This window comes from Spermophilus citellus (genome assembly GCF_964194105.1).
Source record: "Spermophilus citellus genome assembly, chromosome: 6".
Taxonomy (NCBI): Eukaryota; Metazoa; Chordata; class Mammalia; order Rodentia; family Sciuridae; genus Spermophilus; species Spermophilus citellus.
Window position 1 is genome coordinate 8032360 of NC_138187.1, and position 27331 is coordinate 8059690.

The 27331-nt window shown below is 55.5% G+C and overlaps 3 protein-coding genes across 15 annotated transcripts in view; 2 read left to right on the forward strand and 1 right to left on the reverse strand.

Annotated features, from left to right (window-relative positions):
* The window catches only part of UNKL (unk like zinc finger), a 36824-nt gene extending 25087 nt beyond the window's left edge, over positions 1-11737 (forward strand). For 10 of the 12 annotated variants that reach the window (XM_081297569.1, XM_081297574.1, XM_081297575.1 and 7 more), the window contains 6 exons: positions 188-365; positions 8897-8989; positions 9152-9379; positions 10266-10462; positions 10564-10818; positions 11570-11737. In XM_081297569.1, the coding sequence (XP_081153695.1) occupies positions 188-365; positions 8897-8989; positions 9152-9379; positions 10266-10462; positions 10564-10818; positions 11570-11725 (1107 nt within the window). In that variant the 3' untranslated portion in view covers positions 11726-11737. Of the gene's footprint in view, positions 1-187; positions 366-2285; positions 4452-8896; positions 8990-9151; positions 9380-10265; positions 10463-10563; positions 10819-11569 lie in introns of those variants that run through there. The other 2 variants (XM_081297571.1, XM_081297572.1) reach the window with 2 other exon arrangements.
* Positions 11738-14187: 2450 nt separating this feature from the next.
* On the reverse strand, positions 14188-25111 carry GNPTG (N-acetylglucosamine-1-phosphate transferase subunit gamma). Of its 2 annotated transcripts, XM_081297582.1 has the most exons (11): positions 24912-25023; positions 24784-24841; positions 24635-24702; positions 15445-15499; positions 15291-15374; positions 15121-15214; positions 14934-15048; positions 14780-14862; positions 14579-14710; positions 14420-14501; positions 14188-14336 (listed from the first exon to the last, which is right to left on the reverse strand). In XM_081297582.1, the coding sequence occupies exons 1-11, from the start codon at positions 24976-24978 to the stop codon at positions 14239-14241; spliced, it is 936 nt and encodes a 311-aa protein (XP_081153708.1). In that variant the 5' UTR covers positions 24979-25023; the 3' UTR covers positions 14188-14238. The 2 variants fall into 2 exon arrangements, with proteins under 2 accessions (XP_081153708.1, XP_081153709.1); XM_081297583.1 differs by lacking the exons at positions 14780-14862; positions 14934-15048 and having other exon boundaries at positions 24912-25111.
* Positions 25070-27318, forward strand: TSR3 (TSR3 ribosome maturation factor). The gene is made up of 6 exons (XM_081297584.1): positions 25070-25230; positions 25312-25525; positions 25742-25935; positions 26412-26588; positions 26715-26778; positions 27004-27318. Exons 1-6 carry the CDS (start codon positions 25119-25121, stop codon positions 27167-27169), a joined length of 927 nt encoding a protein of 308 aa, XP_081153710.1. The 5' UTR covers positions 25070-25118; the 3' UTR covers positions 27170-27318.
* Positions 27319-27331: the final 13 nt, after the last annotated feature.

Consider the following 27331-nt stretch of genomic DNA (forward strand, 5'->3'; position numbering starts at 1 on the left):
TCATTTCCTGCAGAGGAGTCAGCAGACATGCTCTGGGTGTGTTTGCTGCCTGCGGGGAACACTGGGGTGCACAGTGCACAGCTGGAAGAGCCCACCCCTCACTTCTCGCTCTGGCAAGAGGAGTGCACCGAGGCTGTCTGATGTCACGTGCGGCTCCTGCTCATGTTGTTTGTGTGTTTTTGAACAGAACCACCTCGCTGTGTTTGCAGTGGTTCACCCGCTGGCCCCCAGCGTAAGCTCCAGTGTGGCGTCCAGCCTGGCATCCAGCACTGGCTCAGGTAGCTCTTCCCCCACCGCTGTGCCCGCCCTCCCTGCCCGCGCCCTCCCGCTGGACCCCGCCGGCAGCACCGTGGAGGCAGTCCTAGGTAAGTGCAGACCTTTGCTCTTCTCTCCAGGCCCCTCGCCCAGCACCTCGTCCACAGGCCAGGGAGCCTCTCTGTAGAGGCCCCCAGCTCCCTGAGGCTGAGGTGCTGTGGGCTTTGGAGGAGCCCATCACCTCAGCCCCAGCGGCCACCAAAGGGCCAGAGCAGACGGTGCCTTCCAGCCCTGGGCTGCTGCAGATTGCAGAGAAATGAGCACTGGCATGTGGCTAGGAGGGCAGCTGAGGCGGGCAGTGCCAGTAGTAGGGAGGGGAGCCAGGACAAGGTCTGCAGCCAGCACACAAGCTCCCAGTGCCTCAGCCCCAGCTTGGGGGAGGTCGTGGCCAACTGAAGCACTGGGGTCTGGGGACTGATGGCTGATGTGGTGGAAGTGAATGGGTGAATGTCAGAGGCCCAACCGGAGCCCAGAGCCTGGACACAGGGTGCAGAGCCAGAGGGTGAGCTGTTGCCCAGGGTCGGGGCCAGGGCTGGTTGGGGCCAGGGCTGGTTGAATGGACTGTGGTGCATCCATGGAGAGTGACACTGGGATGCTCTGAGTCCCTGCTTCTCATGATGTCCAGTGCCCAACTGGCTCCAGCCTATGTCTTTGTCCCAACAGTGAGGGACAGAGGGAAGGATGGTGATTGTGGTGATCTGAGTCCTCTGTCCCTGGTTGGCTCTGGCGCAGGCCCAGCCCAAGCCATGGTGGGGGATCTGGAGCATGCCAGACCCTCCTTTCCTATCAGGCTAGGAGGGAGGAGGGCTTGGCACTGGGAGGACACCAACCCTTGAGCATGGGCCAGCACAGACCCGCTGGGGAAGCAGAGCTAGACCACTTGTGTGCCTGTGTTGAGGTCCCACGTGGATGCACAGGCTGGCCAGGTGGCCTGCCCTGAGATGTGTCTTACCCAGAGGGACAGCAGTCACTATGGCCGAAGCGTTTCAGTTACCACCCCCGTAAACACCAGCCCCACTGTGGCTCCATTTGGTGGGAAGATTAGGGATGATGCCCTCATGGCAACAAAGAGGGAACCTTCCAACTGCCACTTGGGTCACAGACCGTGGACCCCAGAGGCACAGTGGAGACGATCCTGCCTTGCATGGTGCCCACAGGGGAAGCCTGCTGGCAAGTGTCCTGCTAAGCCCCCTGTCCTCGGGCCCACGCGGCTCTGCTGGGCACCCCAGTTTCTTGGAACCTGCACTGCCTCACAGAGGCTGGGCCTTCCCACCCTGCATTCACTTGGGGTAGGGTCTGGCCCTTCCAAGGGTCCCTTTTCCATGTCACCAGGATGTCCTGTGGCCAGCACATCATCCCAGCAACCCTGGTAATCCTATGTGGTCTCTGTTGTGGGTTGGCTTCATCTGCTGAAGAACCTTCTGGAATTCAGGACTCATCCCAGCCCCATGAAGCCACAGGCAGCAGCCCCTGCTGCTGAGTCTGGGCAGGAGGCAGAGGCTCCCAGGCCTAGCATCCTCAGCAGGTAGCATGCTCTGGACTGGTTCTGGGAGGGCCTGCTACAATGTTGCCTTCCGTGAGGGCCCCAGCAGGCTGGCCCAGTGCCCTGTGGATTGCACAGCTCCAAGGCCAGGAATGGCTTCTGCCCCCACTGGTCAGACCAGGGGTGTGGAACCCTGTACTCCTGGGCCCTCCATGCAACAGTAAGCTCCAGTCAGCGGGCATTCCTTAGAGCTGTGTTACCTCTGGTGGCAGCCAAGTGTTTTCTTCTGAGCAGAAGCAAACCCACCTGTGTTTGCTTTTGACCTCCATCTTGGGGTCAAACATGTTGCTCTTGAACCACGAAGATGCTCACATCATGGTTCATGTGGAGTTGCCATGGTACACGACCCGGGGCTTCCTTGAGCTGCACCCTCACTGTACATGTCCCCATCAGAAGTTGGGAGGTCAGCCATGAGGCAGGAGGTCAAAATCTGCAAGATGACAGAACACAACACAGGCTGAGGTCCCAGGAGGCTCTGGCTCCTGACACAGCCTTTCCCCTTCGAGGGAGCCAAGTAGTTCAAGAGGAGCAGTCTGCGTTGAGTGTTCCTGCTCCACACTCCTGAGACTCCTGAGACAGTGGGCTGTTCAGTGTGGGCAGTCATGTCAAGGAAATTAGATTTCTTTGTCTAGAAGAGGATGCGGGGCACATGCATGTGGGGGTTCTTTTCCCCCACTTAAAAAACTAGCCAAAAACCTATTGGCGTAAGTGGCATGTTTCAGGGATTTTAAAAATAGATAAGCACAAATTCCATTTTAAAAATAAAGTCTATGATCCCCAGTGTAAAAGGAGTAATGGTAAAATTTGACCAAAACAGCAAATATTTGGGAAAATTAAATCCTCCCTCCCAGATGATGGAGGCCACATATGAGGCTGATCACCTGAGTAAAAAATGGCACCAGTGTCCATGTACTTTCAAAGGGCAGAGAGGTGGCCCTACTGAGCACTTTGGATTGGCAGGTGTGTGTTTTTGGTCATTGGGTTCAGCCTCAGTCTGCTCCACCTCATCACCCCTGTAGTGGCCTCAGGTTGGCACAGGGTCTCTGAATCACCACCCACAGGTAAGGAGGCAGATAGTGTTTCCTCAAGGCCCATCTTGACTCTGGCGCCGTTTTGGTGCTTGCTCTACAGTGAGCTTTTACTCCCCAGTGCCGCTTCCACTGTTCCTCTGACCACCACCCCAGGTCTCAGTGCTGCTGCACCTTGACAAGAGCTAGTCTTGGAAGGTAGCCAATCCTCAGCTGCCTTGGCCCAGGAGAGGCTGCCCCTGCCCAAAACGCTGAGACCCTTCCTGTGTTCGGTGGTACCGGTCGCTGCTCTCGAGGGTTTGGGGACCAAGAGCGTGGGCTGGATGGCTTTTTCCCGTGGCGGTTTCATTCAAAGCACGTGGCGCGTTAAGGAAAGGGAAAGGAACGAGGAGCTATGGAGTGACTGCTGCTTTCAGATGGCCTGTTTGGGGTCTGGCGCTGGCCCTGCCGCCGGGTAGATTTCACTCTCCGCATGAATAGGCCTCGGATCAGAACCGCTGAGAGCAGGCAGTGCACCGGGAGCGAGGAGCAAGGACGGGCGGCCCGTGGGGTTCGCGCGGGCCAGGTGTACCCCGGGGCAGGCGCTGGGCTCCCAGGCCGCCGTGGCCTCCGCGGCCTCCGCAGAACGGGGCGTGCCCCGCGAGCGCCCGTTCACGCGCACCTGCTCGCCAGGTGCTGCGGAGCGAGTGGGGGCGGGCCGTCACGTGGGCGCAGGGTCGCCGTGGGGGCGGGGCCATCACGTGGGCGCGGGGCGGGGCGCGGGCCGGGTTTGAATGGGCGGCGGCGGCGGCGCGGGGCGACCGTGGACGGTGAGTCAGCATCGGCGGCGGACCTCGGGTGCCCGTCGTCTCCGCACCGTCAGGCTGCTGCTCCTCGTCTCCCCAGGTGCGCGTCCCCCTCTTCGCCACCGCGTGCCCGTCCTTCTCCCCGGCCACCATCCCCCCCCCGCGCGTTTCCTCCTCTCGGGACGCGCTTTCCTTCCCAGGTGCGTCCCCTTCTCCACGGGCGTATCTCTCAGGTGCGCATCCCCACCCTGGTGCACCTCGTAGGGTCCACGTCTCTGGACCAGGAGTGAGCCGCGAGGTCAGGGCCAGGTTTCCCTGGGGCTGCGTGACGAGGTACACACATGTGTCTCCACTTCGGAAGCCTGTCTCTGCTGGGATGCTTCTGTAGGGGCCGCGTCCCCGGGGTCCTTCCGCCCTCCCGGGACCAGCCTGCACCCCTTCTCCCAGGCGTGCCTGACCTGCTGCGCGTTGCTCTGCGCTGCAGCTCAGCTGCAGGTGAGCGCTTGCCTGGGGCTCCTTCATCCCTTAGTCGGAAATGTCTGCCGCCTGCGCTTAACCAAGATGGTGCTGGGAGCAACCTGGAGCTTCGGAGGTTCCCCCTTCTGCCTTTAGCACTGCGTGGTCTAAGTGGCTCGTCCCTGTTGTCCCTGCCCCTGGGGGGCCCCCCGCAGTGCCTTGTGAATGCTGTGTCATCTCTGGAACAGCCGGTGCCAGAGCCATTACTCAGCAGCTTTCTGCTGACTTCTTCTTGCACCCAGGCGGCTCCTGGCGGTTTAGCAGGTTGGTTCTGGGTCAGGTGGCTCACACAGGCTTCACAGGGCTTCTGCCATCAGGTTCACCTGGAGTTCCAGTGTCTTTAAAAGTCAGTTCTTAAGAATGTTCCATGTGGGTCTGACCTTGGGAGCAGAGGCAAGGCAAGAGTGGGACTGCTGAGGACGCTAGCCAGGTAGTGTCCTCCAAGCTGCTCTGAGCAGTTTCCAAGAAGCAGTGGAGGCCATGGATTGAACAGGCCCCCTGGGATCTGTCCGGTCAGCTGGTGACCCTTTCCCTAAGCTAGACTGCAGCTGAGGGCTGTCCCAGTTTGGCTCTTCTGTTACCTGCTGAGAGCTGGGGGCCCAGCACCCTCCTGCTGAGTCATGGAGGGGCCGGGCCAATTCAATCATTCATGGGGAAGAAAGCCCCCATCCATTCCTTTGTGCCTTAGTTCATCAAAGTTTCTGGAATTCTGTGGGGGTGGGGTGGGGGTGTGTAAAGCATGGGGGTGGGCAACAGGACCTCTTTCACCTCATCTCAGGATTTCAGGTGCAGAAGCTACCACCAGGCTACCAGCATCTGGGGTATGAGAGATGGGGGCAGGCAGGTGTGCTCTGTGAAGGATCGGGCACTTGTCCTCTACCTGCCCACTCCAGCCAGTGCTGTTGTGGGCTGCATGCAGAAATGGAAGCAAGGGCATCCCATGCAGTTTTGGATGCTGAGCAGATCTAGGACTAGGGGGTGGTTCTTCCTAAGTAAAGCTGAGTTTGGTGCTGCCCTCAACAGGGAGCAGGGTGGAAAATCAAGGGAGGGGCCATGGAATGCCTGGACCAACACACTAAGGGGCTTAGGCTCAGGCTCTGTTCTTTCTAGAAAGTTGGGACTCTGGGATGTGATGGGTTTCACCACAGAAAGGTCATCCCAGAGCTGGGCATGGTCGTGCACGCCTGTGATCCCACTTAGGAGACTGATCTAGAAGGATCCCAAGTTTGAGGCCAGCCTGGGCAAGACCGTGTCTCGAAGTAAGAAGGGATGGAATGTAGTTCAGTGGTAAAGTGCTCCAGGGTTTGGTCCCCAGTACCAAAAACAAGTCAAGTCACCCTGTGGGTTGCAGGCTCGGAGCAGCTGCAGAGCTGACCATGTGAAGTCTGGCCTGGCTGGTTTGGGTGGAGGGAGGAGTGCCTCAGGATTCCCACAGGGCTGGGCTGGTATAGCCCTTAGGACCTGCAGTGCACCCGCTCTCTGGAGACCCCTGAGGAGTCATGGCAGTGGTGCTGCAGAGACCCCAGGCCTTACCTGGTAGGAGCCCCCACCCATGCTGGGGACTGTCCAGGGCGTTGGGGGTTAGGGCTAGAGAAGCCACTGTGTTGGGTGTGGACCAGGCTGCAGGAGAGGGTGGAAATGTGGAGGTGGGCCCTCGGGGTGAGGAAGCTCTGCAGAGGGGGTTGCTCTTGCCAGAGGTGGGCAGGAGGATTAGGCCCTGGTGGCAGTGTAAAGGGGCCACTGCACATGGCTGCAGGGCGGGGAGCAGTTGGGGGGCAGAAATGAACAGAGAGGCTCAGGGAAGACTGGGGTGGCCTGGTCAAGGAAGCGCAGAAGGATCTGTGGGGTTCAGCTGGTCCTGGTGTGAGCTCACAGCATGGGACAGAGAGAGATCCGTGGGTGGAGGGAGCGTTGGGCTGGGGTCTGTGAAGGAGAACATAGTTGAGCAGTGTCACCAAGTAAAGGTTGGGTTGTGACTCCCAAAAAGACATGGCCAGTCCTAAGCCCCAGTGCCTGTGAGTGTGGCATAATTTAGAAATGGGGTTTTGCAGATGTCGGAGTTCAAGAAAAGAGACTAGAGGGGACCCTGACATGGTCACTAGCATCCTTAGAGGATATGTGGGTGCAGACATTCAGGAGAGGCTGGGGGTGGAGCAGAGACTGGAGCTCTGTGGCCATAAGCCCAGGACTACCTAAGCCCTCAGGAGCTGAAGAGGTAGGAGGAGCCCTACCCCCAGACTTCGCCCACACCTTGACTTTGGACTGGCGGCCTCTGGACTGTGGGAGGTCATGTTCCTGTGGCTGGGAGCCCTGTATGTGGCCCTCTGCTCACCTGAGGCCGGGACACCAATAGCCCTTTTTCCCTGTAGAGCAGAAGAACCCCAGAAACACAGCTCAGAGGTGTATCCACCATAGGGAAACGTCCAGGAGGCAACAGACCTGTTGATCAGGGAGATGTGTGGCGCCCTGGAGCTGCCTCTGGCCAGTGCCCTCCATGCCCTACTCTGGCCTCTGCAGGCAGTCTGTCTCAACATGCCTGTCCTCTGCTGTGGCCCTCAGGGCAGCAAGGTGGAAGCCCGGGCTGCATTGCCCCTCCTGCATCTTGCCCCTCCATCTCTGGATGAGACATTCGAAGTCCTAGACCTGTCCTGCCAGTGGCCCTCCCATGAGAGTGGCCGGGTCTTGGCTGGAGGCCAGCCTCTGCCTCCACTCACAAGGCCTCCCTGAGACATGAGGTCCCTGATCACCATAGTTCTGGCTCATTGGCATTGTGGTAGGGTGGTGAGGACAGTTTTCTTCCAGGTGACTGAGCTATGCCTCAGTGCCCTGACAGTTCTCAAAGCAGAATCCAAGGGAACAGTTTCTTGCAGCACGGCTGCGTGTGAGCCAAGCCCTGTGCTCTGCTTAGGGATGTAGAGACAGGTTCACAAACACAGGAGGGAACTTCTGGCCATGCTGGGTCCGCCACAGGCCAGTGTCGAGGCATAAGGTCTGTGTGCTGCTTGGACTTGGCAGCGTTTGGCCACCTCTTTGTGGGGCTCCTGGGTACCAGGCATCAAGTGAGGGGTGCTCTGTGGCTGGCTCATGTGGGCCTCATGGGGGCTGACCTGTGCCCACTGTGCCGAGGGATGAGAAGTGGATACCAGCAATGACAGAGGGACAGTGAGCTGCCTCAGGGATGGACCCCAAGTCTCCCTGCCCCGAGCCCATGCCCAGTCTTGGGTGCAGCTGGGACTCCAGCAGCACCTGCTGGTGGTGGGGATGGCATCTCTTATTCTGTGGGTATTCTGTCCCTGTGTGGGTCATCCGTCTTCCATGTGACTCCTGAGTCCAGCATTTTAGACATTCCCAGCCTTGTTTTGGGCTCACCTCCCCCATGGTTCTTGGGATGACCCTGTGCATAGAATAGGCATCTACTGGCCCTTCTGAATGGACACGCCTCCCCAAGAATCCTGGCCACACTTGGGCCCATCCAGCTCTGTGTTGGATCCAGGCCCATTGGGGACCTGGGGTTGTGGTTGGTTGGTAGCCGCCTCTTGTCCTCTACCAGGCACTGTTTACTCTGGGTATAATATGTGATGTCACTGTTGGACACGCCCAGGGGACTTGATGACACCTGCACCAGGCCGCTGGAGGGGTGGGCTGAGGTGATGACTCCACGAGCCGTGTGTTGCCCTAGTGGTGCCCACAGGCAGGTGTGATGAGGGTTCCCAGGTTGTCACCTCACTGTGGAGAGGAGGGTTGGGGGCCCTTCAGGGCAGGCAGTTAGGGGTGGCTTGTGGCTGCAGAGTGGGATTCGGTGTTAGTGGGGACTGAGGGGTCCTGCAGCCAACAGGGGTACAGGTTGGGCCACACAGCCGAGGCCCCATAGGACCCTAGAATAAACCAGGAGGAAGGTGCCCACGAGACCACTGTGTGCCCTGTTCCCTGCAGACCTCTTCTGTGGACTTGGCTGTGACTGCTGGGACAGTGATGCTGCTCTGTGGGTGTGTCCTGGTGGCCCCCTCTGGTGGCAGCAAAGGCTGTCAGACCCCAGGGCCAGCCCTCCAGATGCACCCACTCGTGCTGCATGTGCTGCAGTCTTGGGAGTCAGATGTGGTACCTCAGCCAGTGACCTGATCCAGCCACTGAGGCAGCCGCTGGACCTTGGAGGAGGCCACAGCCCTGGAGGCAGGGAGGGAGGGGCTGAGCCCTGGCATAGGGCAGGCTGTTTCTGGGGTCAGTGGTCCTGCATCAGGGCACTCCGTCCTACAGGAGAGGGCCAGACACCCTGCTAGTGTTGGTGCCTCAGTTCCATTAACAGGCAGGCCTTGGAGCATCAGAGGAGGACAGCTAACAGCCTTGCCCCTGCCCGCTGGGTTGGTGGCAAGGGCAGCTTCTGCCCCTAGGACACCAGTCTGCCACAGTCCTGTGTAGGGTCCTGGCCACCGCGCAGCCATCAGCCTTAAGTTCCCCCTCCTGGAGATCCTCTCCAAGTTGAATCTTTACTTGGTCAGATTTGAGGCAGGATCGGGAGGGCAGGAGCTGGGTGTGGGGGCTGGAGCATCCTTATCCTGAGGGCCTGGGCTCTGGAGGAGAGCATGAGCCCTGCTGGCCACTGGCGCCCAGCCCCCAGCAGCCCTTGGGCTCTGGGTCTTGCTCCAGGGCGGGCAGGGTGAATCCCTGCATTGGCACAAAGGTTCTGTGAGTGACGTGGTCTGGTCTCACAGGTTCTGCCTTAGACCTGCGTCTCAGTGACGTCAACATCGCTTCTCTAGATAAAGACCTGGACGAGCAGGATCCCTGTGACCTTGGATTGTCAGGTGGGCACACTGAGCTGCAGCTGCCCTTGCCACACCTGCAGAATCCACCTGGCTTGGGGCCTCCTGACCTTTGGCGGGCCTGGGTGAGGGTGGGGTTTGCCACAGTCACAGCCTCCTGACAGGGCAGCACCTCCCTGGCGCTTACTTGGCCTCCTTTGTCAGGTCCCAGGCCGCTGGCAGGCTCCGCACCAGTCACCATCCCGGGCTCCCTACCTCGCTCACCATCCCTGCAGTCATCCTCATCCCTGTCCACCTCCCCGCTCAGCTCACTCTCCCAGTCGCTGCCAGGGCCACTTGTCTCCTCGGCCATGACGCCCCCCCAGCAGCCGCTGCCCCTCAGGTCAGAGCCGGCCATGCTGGGCTCCGCAGCCTCGTCCTACAGCTCTTTAGGTGAGTGCCCCCTTCCCCACCATCACTCCCGCTGCCTCTGGTGCTTGGAGTATGTCTCAGGTGCTCTTGACCACAGGGCACCTCACCTGCCTGGAGGGGGCAGTGCCATGCTCGACCCACACCGTGCAGGAGAGTAAACCAGCGTGGTGCGCTGGTAGCTGCTTGCGTGGGCTGTGTGCCAGTGGGTGGGCTCACTCAGGAGGGACCTGCTGTCCCCGGTGGTGGAGGTCTGCTGCAGAGCTGGGATTGAGTCCCTAGGAGGTGGGTCCCTGACAACAGCCCTGGGAACAGCACCCCCTCGCCTCTCCATGAAGAGAGATGTGTCCTGTGGACTGCCACATTTTAAAAGAACACAGTTTGAGATGAGGTCTCGCCATGTTGTTCAGGCTGGCCTCATCCTCCGGGATTCTCCTGTCTGGGTCTCAAAGTAGAGCGTGGGTGTCTAAGTGGCTTGGTCCCCCTTTCTGATGTCACACGAGTAGCATATGTGGCCCAGGAAAATAGAAGCTCCTTGGTCAGGTCTGCACATGGAGTGTTTGGAGAATGGCTGCCCCATATGCTGTCCACAGGAGCCCTGAACTAAGTTCCTTTCCTGTCTCGTCTCCCAAGGGATGGGGCTGTGCCTCAGTGGCAGAGCTCTTGCTGAGCATACTAAGGCCCTGGGTTCAACCCCCAATTCCACAAAAAGACTCCCCAAGGGGTTGGGAAGCAGGCCTGCTGGAAAGGCCTGGTGTGACCAGCACTGTGGCCTGTGCCAGTTCCAGAACCTATCCTGAGCTGGTGGAACCTCCCCTGGGGGAGCTAGTCCTGGAACTGGGCTCCATGAGGGCAGGAGCACACACAGAACCTCCCAGGTCTCTGCACAGCACCATTGTCTCCATACCAGGTCTGAATGGTGTTCCTGGGAGCATCTGGGACTTTGTCTCTGGCAGCTTCTCTCCCAGTCCATCCCCCATCCTGAACACTGTCCCTGCCTCAAGTGCAAGTCCACACAGTGCGGAGCTGGCCCGGGTCAGGCGGCAGCTGGACGAGGCCAAGAGGAAGATCAGGCAGTGGGAGGAGTCATGGCAGCAGGTGAAGCAGGTGAGGCAGTAGGCACTTGGGCGGGGCCCAGCCATGTGGGCGAGGCAGTGGGCACCTGGGCAGAGCTCACCCTGCTGCCTCCAACCATCCTTGGGTTTCAGGCCTGTGACGCGTGGCAGCGAGAGGCTCGGGAGGCTCAGGAGCGGGCTCGCATGGCGGACAGCGACCGGCAGCTGGCCCTGCGGAGGAAGGAGGAGGTGGAGGCCCAGGTCCAGCGGCTGCAGGAAGAGCTCGAGGGCCTGGGCCTGTCCTCATTGCCCGGGCTGCGAGGCTGTGGTGACGTGGGTGCCATCCCTCTGCCCAAGCTGCACTCCCTGCAGAGCCAGCTGCGCCTGGACTTGGAAGCTGTTGACGGGGTGAGTGCTGGGGTGTGGCAGTGCCAGGAGCTGTGTTCTTGGAGGGATGGGGGCCTGCCTGGCGAGGGTCTGGTGCTACTTCTGTCCCTCCCCCCCCACCGCCCTGGGTACCTCCTTTCCCGCCAGGCTGGCCCCTGTCCTTCACCTTCATGCTCTTCCCCTGTTTCTTCCTGCCGGCAAGCAGGAGGCTGTGCCCTCCATGGAGAAGGTGGGCCTGTCCACCTCACGGGGCAATGGGAACTGTCTGGGCCGTTCCTAGGAGTGATCACACCAGGTCCCTGGGCCCCACCTTTTATCCTGCCTTTTTGGCATAGCATAGAACTCACCCATTCAGCGTGGCTGGAAGCCCCTTTCACACCAGGTCATCTTGTGGAGCCTCTGGCAGGTTCTGTAGCCCTGCTTTCCCCTCACCCTCCAACCGTGGCCAAGGCCACAGCTTGCACCAGTCTGGCTGCACCCGCTTGGTCAAGGGTCCTGCTTGGCCCACATACTGAATACCAAGCTGCTGCACCTGGGCCCAGTCGTCGTCCTAGCCAGTCCCTCCCCTGTAGCTGTAAGTGGCTCAGGACCGGCTGGCGGCTCCCCTTTGTGGGGCCCCTGGCCAGGTGTCCACTCAGCCCTGATGTTCTGGGCACCTCTGATCCTGAAGCCGCAGCTGCTGTGTCTTCCTGGGATGCTGCCCTCTGCCTGGAAGACCCTGGGCCCACTGGGCAGGTGGCCTTAGGCTGAACCAGCCGTGCCTTCTCCACAGGTGATCCTCCAGCTCCAGGCCAAGCAGTGTGTGGCCTGCCAGGAGCAGGCCCCTAGCACCGTCTTACGGCCCTGCCAGCACCGTGTCCTGTGCGAGCCGTGTGCAGCCAGTGCGCCTGAGTGCCCCTGCTGTGAGGGTCAGCCCCTTCCCTGGTGACCAGAGGTGGGGCCTCGTTCCCTCCAGGGCATGGGTGCAGAGACTGCAGAGTGCCACAGTCACGACGCGAGTCCATGCCTGTTGCTACCAGTGGCCTTTGTGGCACTTTTATCACCTACCACGTCCCACTGGCGTCTTCAAGGTATTCTCCAAACCCTAAAGCACCGCAGAACCCACTTCCTGTCCCCGTGGTAAGCACCGTGGAGGCTGGTGAACAGAGCAGGTTCGGTGCCACGGTCCTGATGCTGCAGTGGTCAGGCCACTGGGGGGTCTCTTCAAAGCACTTTGTAAACCGAGGAATTTAGTTTTAAATCTTATAAGCTGCTTTCTAGGTCCATGTTTTTTAATATATGATAACATGAAGCTTTATGTGTACTGTGAACTTGAACTTTCCCATCAGTTGCTGTCAACTCATAGTGTGGTGAATATATTAGATTTCTTATTCTGAACTACTTATGAAATGAACATTTATCTAGTAGTAACGCCAACCTAGGATTTTACATTTTCAAATCAGTGCAAACATAGTATTTATAAGCAGAGTAATTATTGAGATGTGCGTTTGGATGTTCTCGACTTTACCTAAGGAGCTCTTTCCCGAAGTGTGCAGGGCATGTGCAGCTGGCTTTGTTCTGGCACAGAATAGACCCCAAGCACTCGGGCCCCTTTAAGTGCCTGTGCCTTGCACAACAAGTGAAGGAATCGGTTCCTTTGGTTTTTGTCTTCTCCTGGAGGCTCTGAGGGCCAATGTGGTCTCAGGAGTGTGCACCAGAAGGGGTAGATGTTAGGACTCTCAGATCCATGCTGTAGACAGCTGTGTTCCCGTGGAGCTTCTCAGATGTCTGGGGCACCCTGGTTCTTCTTGAATTGGGAAACCTGCACCTCCCACACTGCAACTGCCCGCAACTCCTGCTGACCTGATTCAAGAGACTGCAATGGCAGTGCATGGTGGCCAGGGTGATGGCATTGGTGACAGTCAATTGAGTTGTACGTCAGTTGTGATTAGAGCTCATCCATGTGACCAGCAAGGTGCCTCCGCGGCCCGGGGCCCCAGCTCTGCCATGCTGCCCCTGCTCATCAGCTCCTGGGGCCACAGTGGTGCCAGGCAGCCTGGCCTCAGACTGTGGCAGGAATGCTGCTAAGAACAGTCTGAGGTGCCTGGGGAGAGAAGAGAAGTCTGCCATGTTTGCAGACCTCACCTGGGTGAGCAGAGGGACATCTGTCAGGTGCACTGTGGGCTGGGTGCCTCCTCCCAGGGCTTTGCCAAAGACTTTAAGTAGCATTTTCTAAAGTGCAAAGTGACTAGGTAAACATTTTTATCAGTGACCAAATTAGAATGTATTTAATACAGTAGACTATTTAAAAAGCAATTTCTAATATAAGACAAACCAATAGATTGTCATTTCAAAGGAAGTGAATCCGTGACGTCCCACAGCTAGTCCACTACAGAAGGTACCTATGGACGTGGGTTAGTGGCGCTCCTGTTTCTTATCAGTGATGACCTGTTAGCTCAGTACCTAGACATTACATATATTTTGTGCTACTGTTTTTGCTGTTTATTTTTGTTAATATTTATGCACTTGTTTCCATTTTGGGCCTTTGGTCTTTTTGGAGATAACAGGACAAAATTTATTACTGGTGTCTAGCCTAAACATTTTCAAATCATAGACCTAAAACTCAGCTGTTTTTAATGGTTTATCTGTAATAAGCTACTCCGGCCAGCTCTTTTTGTGGAATTTGGCCAGTGTTCCAGTGAGTCTCCAGTGCTGCTTCTGGGGTTGGGATGGTGGCAGAGGTGAGGGGCCACAAGGCAACAGCTAGGACAGCAATGGTGCTGGCCTCTGTGCACTGGCTCTTCTGGAATCAGGAGGGCACTGGAAATAGGTATGCAACAAGAATTGCCCAGGAGTGGGTCAGCAGTGCAGGATCCCAGGATGCTACCCACTGATCTATTCTGGGCGCCCAAGAGCACAGCAGTTGGGGAGGCTCAGGGTCCCGTGGGCAGGTGATGGCAGTGGGGTCCTGGGCTAGGGGTGCTGAAGCCCTGTGGTGACTCTGTGCTGGTGTTCCTGATGTCTGTCACCCTCTAGTGTTCAATCAGTGTCCCACACTGACTGACTAGCCATGGGGTGGTGTGTCCAGCACTTAGCTGAATGTGCTGAGTCGGATTATCCTAACCCAGAAGGTCGTATTTATAATGTGTGATCATTTACTTGTAGAGGACCATTTAAAGTTGTTAACATCTGTTTAAATTTTTTTACACTATATGCAATGGTTTACAGAACTCATGGAATTATTTTTATCAGTATGGGAATTAATTAAAACTTTGAATCTTTATTTTGTCTGTGTTTCTGAGCACAATGCCTGGCCAGCAGGTCGTCATGGGTGCCTCTGCCTGGTGGATAGGCCCAGGGGAGCCTCATCTTCCCTGCATAGGTGGGCTCCAGGGCTCTGCCTGCCTGCTGCAGGACACAGAGGCTCTGCACTGTCTCCTCCTGCCCATGTGGCTGCCCAGGTCAGGAGGTGTTCCCACGCAGTCCTGGATCACCTCTCAGCTGCTCTGAGACCCCATCTGTGGGAGAGTGCTGGCCCAGGTGCTCAGAGTGGGAGGTTTCTGCAAGACACCAGGCAGGAGGTCAGGTCCTGCCCCACGGGCAGCAGACCTGAGTCAGGCTGGGGGCCCTGGTCCTGGCTGACCTGTGGGCTTGGCGTGGGGGATGTGGTGCTGGCTCAGCAGACTGGCAAGCCTCTTTATCTCCTTTGACAGTTCTGAGTGTGCCTGGAACAAGAGTTCCAGTAACAGGTGAGACCCCCATGGGAGACACCAAGACTAGGAACCCTGCCCTTTCTCTCTACCTTCTTGCAGTTGTCCAGGGTCTCAAACCCCAGGCCTGTTGTCCCTCCTTCTTGCTGGGTGGGTTCCTTTTCTCCTGGACCCTTTAAGTAGCCAGCATCCTCAAAAAGTGCCCTCAGCGATTTCTCATAGCCCTGAAGGTGGAGGAAAGAGATGGAGCACCGACTGGGGGCCAGCAGGGGGCCCCGCTGAGCCTCACTCACCTGTGGGGTGATCAGGTCATCAGCCAGTTCCTGCTCCACCTGTCCCCACCGCTGCTGCAGGGCCTCTGGCAGGGTCGGGTACACTGAGAACCCAACAGAAGCCAGGCTCAGCCGAGTCCCCATGCCCCAGCCCAGCCCCCATCCTGAGTCCTACCTAACAAAGAATGGGGGTGGCAGACAAGGGGGGTCTCAAAGGTCAACGCATAGATGCAGGTGCTTGGCTCAGACACATGGGCCAGTCGGTTGCTCTTCCCACAGGTAAGCTCCACCTGGGGAGGGAACCTCAGTGGGTGGCTGAGGGAGAACTAGGCCCTCTACCGGGGTACCCACTCAAGCCCCACCTTGCTCTGCCGGCTCCGGGAGCGGCAGGAGTCACCGTCCCGCATCCACATGCCTGTGAAGGTGTTGTTGGTGATCTCCCACTCCTGCCAGATGCTGGGGAGGAGGGAGCATGTGAGGCAGGGGTGGGGACAGGGCAGGGCAGAGCCCCCCCATCCTCTGCCTTGCTCACCCGAGGATCCCACTGTAGGCGTTCCAGCGGAAGGTCTGCTCATGCTGGGTCACGTTGTGGAATGGGCAGAATTCATACTTATACCTGGGGGCAGAGGGGGTTCGGGATCCTCGGGTCTGCAACACCCACCCCCTGCAGGCCTGCCCATACTCACGTGGACTCCACCAGGCTGAAGCACTTGCCAGAGAGTCTGAAGAGATGCGTAGGCCCTGGAAGAGGAGAGGGCTATGTGAGTCCAGCACAGATCCGACACCCACCAAGCCAGGGGACCAGCAAGCACCAATCTCCTTTCCCCATAGAGCCAGGGACAGCCTCCAGGTTGCCACCAACAAAAAGCACCATTAGGCCCGCCACACAGGTTCTGTGGTGTCCACATCCCTGTAGAGACAGCAGGGCTGTGCTGTGCCCAACGCCACTCTTAGCAGGGACCGTACGCCCGTGGCAGCCCAAAGAGACACCAGGTAGGACTGGGAAACAAGCCTTGGTGTGCAGGACTTGAAGGGCAGGTGCAGGCTCAGGAAGATAGGAGGACCAGTCCACAGAGATGGGCAGAGCTTTCTCAAAGGACCAATTTTCAACAACAGAAATCACGAGGCATACAAAGAAACAGGAAAAAGACCACCTAACAGAAAATTCTACCAGAAGAAAATGGAATGGGCTGGGGTGTGGCTAAGTAGTAGTGTGTGCCCCTTCATCCTGGGTTCCCTCTGTGCACAAGGAACTGCATCTTGGCGAGAAGTTGCTGCCAAAAAGGAGAAAGCAACTAAGGTGCACAGCTGGCTTTCTGTCCCTCATTTCTTAGGTGCTGCAGCAGTGGCCTCTCCCGCCAGACAGGATCTCCCACTCCTGGGCTCCAGTGGTCTTCCTGCCTCAGCCTCCAGAGCAGCAGGGATGTGTGTGTGCACCACTGTGTTAGCCTATAGCGACACATTTTATCACTACCATGGAGGCTACATAGAACACCCTTGAGTCATACACATCCACTGTTTTGGTCCTGGGGATTAAACCCAAAGGTGCTCTATCACTGAGCTACATCCTCAGCACTTATTTTTCATTTTGACACAGGGTCTTTGTAAGCTGCCGAGGCTAACCTCAAACTTAGAATCCTCTTGCCTCAGTTTCCCAAGTCACTGGAATCATAGGTGTGCACCACATACGGCTATAAATCTGACTTGAATTTGCACAAACTCAACCTTACTTACAAACAGGAGCTACTCTTGCACACGTCCATCAGGCCCGGCTCAGCCACCTATGTTACAGCTCACGTCTCGACTTATGCTCACAGACGTATAATTAGTTTTTATGCATTTGTTTTCTAATTATACAAACCAGAGAGAGGACAGCCTGGGCCTGTTTGCCCGTGTGCCTACCTCTAGTGGAGGACTTCAGCCTTCACCAGCTACTGGCCAGGGCCTCTACTTCCAGCCAACAGGTTCCATGTGGCATTTCTGCTAAGGTGGGTCAACTAATAACAAAACCCCAGGGTGCTGCTTCTCTAGGAATGTCCCCACCCTCTTTTGGTGGGGTGCTGAAGATTGGACTCAAGCATATATTCTGGAGCTTTGATGCCTTAAGAGACTTTTTTAGCTCCAAAGACAAATAGATTGAAAGTGCAGGGATGGGGAAGACATGGAGCTGGGTGGTTGCACTGACTACCTCAGAAACTGCTAAACGACACTGCATGTGGACCCAGAGTTAGCTCGCCAAGCTGTGGCGCTGGGGCTGGTGGGACAATGGGGAGGCAGAGTTCCACCATCAGGCTTGGAGACACCATTCTTCTACCTTTATTTTTCTTGCAGGGAGGTACTGGGCCCTGACCTTGGAGCTGTGACGTAGCCCCAGTCCTTTTGCTTATTTTGAGACAGTTGTTGAGGTTGGCCTTGAATTTGCAATCCTCCTTCCCCAGCCTTCCAAGGGATGACAGGCATGTAGCACAACACCCAGCAATATTCCACTTCTAAGGGACGTGAACCACACTGTGAACCAGTGGACCTCAGCTGTGTGCACACAGTTTTTCAAGAACAAGCTGCATGTCCCACCATAAAGCCAGCGCTATTCCACTTGGACTGCAACTAGAAATCAAGAGCAGAAGGCTGGACAGTCAACGCTGCTTCCTCTCCAGTGCCGGGTTTGCCTGAGATGTGCTAGACACCCACTAGACCACTTTGCTATCCCCACTGAAAACCGTCAGCACATTCTTATGCAGTGGGTCACAGAAGATGAGATGAACAAAGACACCAGAACCTACAGGAGGCACCTATGGGATGTGGCAGAAGTAGTAAGTCAGAGACAACTGCAGAGCTTCGGCCAGAAAGCAAAGTGAGCCAGGCACATTGGCACAGGCCTATGATCCCAGCGGCGCAGGAGGATTGCAAGTTCAAAGCCAGCCTTAGCAACTCAGTGAGACCCTGATAGGAAAGGATAAGATAAAGGAAAGATAGGAAAGGGCTGGGGATGTGGTTCAGTGGCTGAGCACACCCTGGGTTCAATCCCTGGTACCAAAAACAAAACAAAAACCCCTCATACTGTCTTCACATGCCTAGAGCAATTAGAAAAAGAAAAGCAAATTAAATCCTCAGGAAGCAAAGGGAGGGGCTGGGGATGTAGCTTAAGTGGTAGCGCGCTCGCCTAGCGTGCGTGCGGCCCGGGTTCGATCCTCAGCACCACATACAAACGAAGATGTTGTGTCCGCCGAGAACTAAGAAAAAATATTAAAAAAAAAAAAAAAGGAAGCAAAGGGAAGGAAATAATAAAGATCAAAGCAGAGCTAAGTGAAATACAAAAAATAAACCAAAAGTTAGTTCTTTTGGAAAAGTCAACAAAATTGACAAAGCTTTAGCTAGAATGAAACAAAGGGAAGCCTCAAATCCTTCAAACCAGAAGTGGAAGTTGAGCTATGCTACCAAATGCACAAACAGAACAGGGTTGTGTGAGAGGATACTCTAGACAGTAACACAGCAGCATACACCAACCCAGGGGACCGCACTGGGGACACCCTGGCTGGTAAGGAGATAGGTGACCAGACTTCTAAAACAGTTCCTAACCCTCTGCACGGCCTGTATTTCCAGCCAGAGCAAACATCATGCCAAATGTCAAACTGCAAAACAACATGTTGAATGTATGCTTACGCTAAAACCTGGGGGGTGTGGGGGCCCTAGGAAACCAGCCAGGTAGAGTGGCTCACATCTGTAGTCTGAGCCATGTGGGAGGCTAAGGTAGGAGTCTGGGGCCAACTGGACAAGACAGCAAGACCTGTCTCAAAACTATGTAAGTCAGTGGTAGAGCATGTGCCTCATGTGTGCAGCTGGGTTTGTCATGCCTCAGCACCACACAAGACACTGGCAAACTGAATCCAGTATGTTAAAGGATTATACACTGTGAAGTCACCTTCCTCTCAACACGGGGAAAATCAGTGTAACATACCACATTTAACAGAGTGAAGGGAAACCGTGACTTAAAACTGATACAGTGAAAGTACTTAACAAAATCTAATATGCTTTCCCAATTGAAAATATAGGGGTAATGGAAGGAACTTCCTGAGAAAGACGGGGACACACACCCCAGCTGACAGGGTGAAGGGCTGAAAGCTCCTTAAGACCAGGAGCAGAATGAGGAGCTCTGAGCACTGCCCTACCCTGGTGCTCCTTAGTAGAGCAGCTGAGTGGAGGGAGGACGGGGGTGAAGTGTCCTGCTTGCAGATGCCACAGCTTCCAGGAAGAAACCTTAGGTGTCAGCAAAACTTGCCCGGCCAGCCTAATGGTATGCATCTGTATTCCCAGCTGCTCACAGGCTGAGTCAGGAGGAGGCAAGTTTGAGTCCAGGCTGCACAATTTAGAGATGCCCTGTCTCAAAAAGGGGCTGGGGATACAGCTTGATGGTGGAGCATGCCTGGGCTTAATCCCAGTACTGCACAAAAACCTCAACCAAAACAAACATGCCTGACCAGGGCTGGTGGACATGAGCAAAGCTGCACTGAGCCATCCAAGTCCATTTATAACAGCATCAAAACATTCAGGGGAGGGATTCAGAAATAATACCCTCCAGGAGAGGAGGGGAAAAAAAAAGTATACCCAAAATTGCAAAATGTTGCTAAAAGAAACTAAAGACATGCATGGAAAACACTGGTGCTCTACTCCTGAGCTATTTTTTAGTTTTAAGTGGATACATTTTATTTTTATGTGGTGCTGAGGATGGAACCCCGAGCCTCATGCATGCTAGGTGAGCTCTCCACCACTGAGCCACAGCCCCAGCTGCCCAGACCTTTTTTATACTTTATTTAGAGACAGGGTCTTGCTATATTGCTGAGGGCTGACTTTTAAACTCACCATCCTCCTGCCTCAGAAACTGTACCTGGCCTGATTTAATGTTTCTAAAATGACACTACTGGGGTTGGGTCTCAGTGGTAGAGCACTCACCTAGCACGTGCAAGGCACTGGGTTCCATCCTCAGCACCACATAAAATAAGTAAAACAAAGGTATTGTGTCTGGGTACAACTAAAAAAAATAAAATAAATAAAAATGACACTACTCAAACAGAATATAGATTTAATGTAATTCCTATCAAAATCCTAATGGCTTCTTTGCAGAAATATCCATTCTAAAATTCATATAGAATCTTAAAAAAAAAAATCTTGAAAGAAAAACCAAGTTGGAAGACCTCCCCCTAAGTGACATCAAGACAGTGTGGAGAGGCTATGGCTCAGTGGCAGAGAACTCACCTAGCACATGCGAGGCTCTGGGTTTGATCCTAGGCACCACATTAAAAATAAGTTAACAAAATAAGGATTGTGTCTATGTGTAACTAAATGTGTGTGTGTGTGTGTGTGTGTGTGTGTGTGTGTGTGTATATATACACACACAAACCATATATATGACAGTGTGGAACAGGTAAGCCAGAAAGGGACCTGGACATACAGCCAAATCGTCTGAAAAGGGGCCAAGGCCACTCAGCTGGAAGGACAAGCCCTCTGAGGCACACTAGGAAGGTAGGTGTCCATGCACTAAATGAAGGTGGACCTTCACAACATCTATAGACACTAGCTCTAGACGGATCCACGAGGTTAAAACTACGCTCCTGGAAGAAGATGGGGACGCTCGACAGGGACTTCCTGGACCTGGCACTGAAAACAGATGATAGCAGCAGAGTCAGGCCAACAGACCCGAGAAGGAGAAGCGGGCATCGGGGGCCTGTCCGGACGTGCACCAGGCACATGCTAGGCTCTGGGCTCTGACCAGCCCCAACGGGAAGGGTATGAGGAAACGTGAAGGGCCAGCCATGGAGTGGGAGGGGACACCTTCAAACCACCTGACAAGAGCTTGACATGAAGAATAACAGCAATAAAACCACCAATTTAAAGACCAGCAAGACTGGAGAGCCACTCCTCTGATGGAGCCACACAGACTACCCACAGGCACATGAGAAGGTGCTCACCACTAAAACCCAGGCGGATGTGCAACCCCGGTAGCAGTGCACCCCTCTAACCACCCACTCTGGAGGCTGAGGCAGGAAGAGCCAGGTTCTAGGCCAACCTTGACAACTTAGCAAGACCTTGCTCAAAAAAGGAGCTGGAGATGTAGCTCAGGGGTAGAGCACCTCTGGGTTCAATCCCCAGTACCAAAAACCCACCCCAATGGGAAACTACTTTGGGGTTAGGACGGCTAGCAGCAAATGCTGGTAAGCATGTGGAGGAACTGGCATCTGAGCTGCATGTGGGAACTGCTGAAAAGTTTGGCAGTCTTTCAGAAAGCTGAACAGTCACCACAGAATTCAGCACATCCACTGCGGTGGGGCTGGAAGCAGAGGCTGGGACGGCAGCACACTATGTCCACAGCAGCAGTATCCCCGGCATCTAGAGCATAAGGTGCTCGTCCAGACAGTGGAGCTGCGAGGGAGTGGGCACTGACTTGTGCACAGCATGAACGGTCTGAAGACGCCCCCGAGTGCACCAGGCCTGGCTGACACCTGCCTGCCCACACCTGAGCACCCATCTCCTCCTCCTCTCCACAGCCCCCTTCCAAGAACCATAGCTGGGACTTCCCCCACATCCACCACCTACCCACCGAGGATTCCTGAACAACTCTGCCCACTGGACCCACTCACAACTCCTTCATGAATATCCCCCACCCTGAGCAAAACCAAGCTCATGGCCTGGCCCCCAGCCTTGGGCACCCCATCCTAGTGAGAGGCCCCACTTCTAAGGCTCCTTCAGCCATCCTCCCAGCCACTTGCTTCTGCCTTGCCCCCTCCCCAGATCCAAGGTCAGGCCCTGCCAACACCTAATCTTTCCCAGCCCCCACTCCTGCCCACCAACACCAAACCAAGGCAAATTCCTTAGTGTCATGCTCATCTGCTGTGCCCCATCTGCCTCTCCACACCACAGCAGTTCCAGATCATCCCCTCAACAGCCCCTGCCCATCTTGTTGCTGAGCTGGGGCACAAGGCTCCTAAAGTTGGTAGGGACCCTGGCCCCTGTGCTCCCGGGTCCCCTTCCTCCTCAGTATATCCTGCTGCTTTCCTTCTGAGACCTCCAAGCCCACCAGCAATGACCACATGTATTTCCGTTTCAGCCTAATTCTCTCCTTCCTTGGGCTGAAGTTGTGGTTCAGAGGTAGAGCTCTCACCTAGCATGCATGAGGCACTGGGTTCAATCCTCAGCACCACATAAAAATAAAATAAAGGTATTGTGTCAGCCTATAACTAAAATAAATATGTTTATTTTAATAAGATAAGTCATAAGGGGGTATGTGGGGTGCCATGTTGCCAATGCACTGGCTCTAGGTTTATAGTCAAAGAGAAAACAATTAAAACACACACACATGCCATATGTTGAAGGAATGTCAATGCAAGAAAAAATTAAAGTGCACACATCTGACTACACAGCTACAGAAAAATCTATTCTGGAAAAAGAACACCACATAACAAAATGAAAAGATTGATGAACTAGGAAAAATTATGTAACTTACATCCAAATGAAGTGGCACAGTCCCTAACACAGAATTCCCAGAAAACACTAAATTAATGGAAACTCAAGTAGAACAAAATGGAATGACTGTGTGCACATGTCTGCACATGCACACAGAGCCATGGTGTTTCTGGCTGCTGTCTGGCAAACCTGTGGCCGGGAGTTGTATAGGTGGAGCACAGTGTTGCCACTCTCTTTTAGAGGGTATGGACATGGCACAGCTTCTGTGGAGGGCAGTGTATCCACGGCAAAAGCTCCATGAAGGCACTCTTGGGCCAGCAATTTGCCTCCAGAACATCTTCTGGAGCACACCTAGGCAGCTGCACAGACCAAGCCCCACTACAGCAGAACCTGCAGCACCAGTCTACACGCAAACCCCAAAGGCCATCCTCTGGAAACATGGGAAAAATTATGGTATACAATGGCTTGTTAGAAAGGGAGAAGGCAGCAAAATACTCAGCAGAGAAAAAAAGCAATTCATGCTGGGGCTGTAGCTCAGTGATAGAGCTCTAGGCTAGAATAAGTGGGTCTCTGGGTTCCATCCCCAGTACCAAAACAAATAAAAACACCCCACAACCAAATATAAGGTAATCCACAGAACAGGAGAAAAGATTTGCAAACCAAGCTGTGCACAGTGACACATGCCTCTAATGTCAATTACAAGGGAGACTGAGGCAGCAGGATCCCAAGTCTGTGGCCAGCCTGGTCAGCTCAATATGATTCCATGTACAAATAAAAAAGGGGCTGGGGGACTGGGGATGTGGCTCAAGCGGTAGCGCGCTTGCCTGGCATGCGTGCGGCCCAGGTTTGATCCTCAGCACCACATACAAACAAAGATGTTGTGTCCACCGAAAACTAAAAAATAAATATTAAAATTCTCTCTCTCTCTCTCACTTTCTCTTTAAAAAAAAAGGGGGGGGGCTGGGGATGTAACTCAGTGGTAGAGCATGTGTTTAGCATATGTAAGGCCCTGGGTTCTCTCCCCAGCACCAAAAAAAAAACAACAATAGAAAAATTAAAAATACAAACCTTGAGAACATGATGCTGGAATGCAATATGTCAGACATAAAAGGACACAAATTACAGGTATGCCACCACTCACAAGGTACCTACAGTGATCAAATTCACAGACAGCAGAATGACTGCCAGGGCTAGGTGGGGAGTTAGTGTTTGATGGGCAGTTTCTGGCTGGGAGTATGAGAAAGTCCTGGAAATGGAGGTGGTTATGGCTACACAGCAACCTGATGGACCTAATGCTGCTGAACCTGCTCACTTAAAAGTGGTTATAATAAAGCTGCGAATGTAGCTCTTGCCTAGCACCCAAGGCCCTGAGTTCAATCCCCTGGGGGGCATGTCCTGGAAGGGTGCATCTTTCTTCAACCTTGCTTCTGCTTCCTGACCTCACCTTAGCTGAGCAGCTTTCTTCCACTGGGTACTTCCCCCATTATGTCCTACCTCACCAGGGTCCACAGTGCTAGAGTCAGCCATGTATGGACTAAGATCTCTGGAGCCATGAGCCCCAAATAAGTTTTCTCTACTCTAAGTTGTTCTTGTAGGGCATTTTGGTCACAGTGAAGAAAACGCTGATTAAAACAGTGCTCCCCACCCACATGGCATTTTCCATGCCCATTCTATACAGTCTTTCTTACTTCCTGTCTACTGCCCATCCTGCACCCTACTTGCAAGGCCAGCTCCATGAGAACAAGCACTGGTATGTGCTGTTTACTTCTGCTATCCCAGCACAGGTCCTGACACACACAGGTGTTCAACAACAAAATCCTTGGGTTTCTGTTTTCTCCCAGCAGACCCCTGGAGAAGTATGAGGAGTGTACAAGGAGGCCATCAGAACAGCCCAGGGTTTCAGTCCCCAACTGGCTTGAAGGCTTGGCCTTGTGGAGCTGAACAGAAGGCAAGTGAGATGTCCTCACTGTCACAGGTAGCACTGTCCTGAGACAAGGAAGTTCTGCGTGGGACTATTTCTAACGATCAAAAATGTAAACCACCTGAATTCCTGCAAGCCTACCAAGGTTTAGACTACCCAAACAGCAAGTGAAAAGAAAACTTATACCCATCACCATGAAGACATACAGTGAGTGACGGCGACCACGACACATCAGCCAAATACTCCTATAGTACTACTGTTAAAAGACTTTAAAAAGAGCAAAATCGCAAAACCTTACTACGTAAAGTTGTACGTGTGCACTATCGGAATGAAGGCACGGGGACGCCTGTGGAAAGACACACACCAAAGCGCTAACAGCGCCGCCTCCAGGGAAGGGAGGGGAAGGACGAGGCCAGCGGGGAACCCAACCCCGCGCAAGAACGCTCTGGACCAGCGGACGCAGAGCCCGAGTTCGAGGCCGCCCGTCGCCCTGCACTCACCAGAGAGCGGCGACGGCTCCCGCTTGGGCTGCAGGCGGTTGGTCTGGGGCAGGAACGGATTGTTGAGCCTAGGGGAATAGCAGGTCAGGGCCGCCCGCCGCGCGCCCGCATCGCTCGCCCGCTCGCCCGCTCGCCCGCCGGGCGCTCACCCGAAGGCGTTGGGCTCCTCCACCACCTTCATCTTGGCCGCAGCCGCTGGCGCGGGCCCTGCGGGGAGGAAGGCAGTGAGCGGGCGCGGGGCGGGGCGCGCGGCCGCCGGGGACGGAGGACCACTGACCGCGCGCCGCGAGCCCGAGGAGCAACAGCAGCAACAGCAGCAGCACGCCGGCCACTCCGGCCGCCATGGCTCCGCCGCGCTTCACATGACACTGGCGGCCCGCGTGGGGGCGGGGCCGGAAGTGGCGTCGCCAGAGCGACCGGATCGAAGCGGCACCGGCGCGTGCGCAGTTGCCCAGGGCCGGGTGGTGTCGGCGCGGCACCCGTCATGGGGCGCAGGAAAGCGGTTCGCGGACCGGGGGTCGAGGGCGCCCACGCGCGGCGTCGCCCGGGCCACTCCCTGGAGGCCTTCGCCAAGGAGGTGGACGCGGCTTTGCGGGGTGAGTGCGAGGGGGAGGGAGAGGGGGTCGGGGCGCCCTGGAGCCCGCGCTAAGGCCCGGGACGCTCTTCTCCCTGCGCAGCGTCCGTGGAGCCCAAGGAGGTCGAGGGCGGCGCGGGCCCGGCGGCGCTGCCCTGCGCACTGGCTATGTGGGAGCTGGGCCACTGCGACCCCCGGCGTTGCACCGGCCGCAAGCTGGCCCGGCTGGGCCTGGTGCGCTGTCTGCGCCTGGGCCAGAGGTTCGGCGGCCTGGTTCTCAGCCCCATGGGCACCCAGTATGTGTCCCCCGCAGACAGGTAAGCGGGGGAGACCTGGGGACTGGCGAGGGGAAATAAGTTTTCTCCAGGTACTGCCTTAAAAGCTTGCCCAGGTAGCCCTTTGCCAGTGTCTGGGGTAAAGAAAGGACGCTCCCTATCCCTTGGGAGGCCAAGTTCCAGGGGTATACCTCACTTAGGGGGCCATCACCAAAGTGGTGCCAACCCCCAGAACTTAGCCTATACTGTTCCTGGCAGACAGCTGGTGGCACAGTCTGGGGTTGCAGTCGTAGACTGCTCCTGGGCCAGGTTGGATGAGACACCCTTTGGGAAGATGCGAGGGAGCCACTTGCGGCTGCTTCCCTACCTGGTGGCTGCCAACCCTGTAAACTATGGCCGGCCCTGCAGACTTTCCTGCGTGGAAGCTTTTGCTGCTGCCTTCTGCATCCTGGGTGAGTTTCAGGCCTGTCCTGACAGCCTAGTGGCCTCTGCTCCCAGAATGGTATTTTCTCCCATCAGACCCCTGGAGAAGTGTGAGGGGTGTACAGGGAGGACATTAGGACAGCCCAGGGTTTCAGTCCCCAACAGGCTTGGAGGCTTGGCCTTGTGGAGTTAAACAGAAGGCAAGTGAGGTGTCCTCACTGTCACAGGCAGCACTGTCCTGAGAAACTTTCTTCTCAGCATTCTCAGGGAATTTGTGGTCCAAGGAGAAGCCCAGATGGAGACCCATGAGACCTGGGGACAGAATTGATGAGAATGTTTCTCAGGAGAGGGACAGGCAAGGAGATTGGGCGGGGGACAGTCAGGACTGTAGTTTGGCAACCATCAGCTCTCTGGGATGGCAGCTGCACCCAGCAGTTGGGGTGAGGAGGACACATTCCCTAGAAGGATTGCTGACATCTCTGGGTCTTGTTTCCTATGCTGTTAGGCTTTTCAGATCTTGCCGTCATCTTACTGCAGAAGTTTAAGTGGGGCAAGGGTTTCTTGGACCTGAACCGCCAACTCCTGGACACATATGCAGCCTGCAGTGGACCAGAGGAGGTGCTACAGGCAGAGCAGGAGTACTTGGCCAGTGCCAAGCATACTCCCCAGGAGGAGGAAATTGGTGAGGCCTGACGTAGGTGGGTGCCCTCTGCGGGAGGCCCTCCAGACCTGCACGTTCTTCTGAAAAGCCTAGGGTCTCAAGAGCTCACTCAGAGGTCACTTTCTTTTCTTTCCTCCCTTGGTTTAGACCCCTTTGATGTGGACTCAGGGCGAGAGTTTGCAAACCTCAACAGGCCTGTGACCAGCACCCGGTAGGTCTTGACCTCTACTGCTCCTGTATGTGAGGATGGTGTCCTAAGCAACCCCTGGGTGATAACTGCAGAACACAGTGCAAGTCTGCTGGGGAGGATCTGGCCTAGAGAGGGCAGGGCCTAAGAGAAATGTGCCCTCAGCCCAGGGATGAGTGCATGAAGGGTGAGGGCTAAGTGAGGAGTGCCTTAGGTGCCACCACGAGGGGACACATTCTTCCCTTCCAGGCTGCCCATAGATATAGATGACAGCAGCGAGTCTGAAGACCAGGGGCCTGCTGAGGATGAAGGAGGCAGTAGCTGCTCTCCAGAGGAGGAGACTTCAGAACCAAGGACTGAGGCCAGGACCCCAATTGAGACTTGGAAAGAAATCAAGAAACAGCAGAGAGACTGAGAATTGTAGATACCACATACATTGTTGAAGCTGTGTGATAACAAAGTCCAGGAATGTGGGGACAGCCAGGCCTGGCAGCGTTGTGCTCCTCTCCACATGGGAATAACCTTGCTTGAGATACTCTCAATGAAACTACAGGTTGAGAAGTAGCCCCTGGTGTGA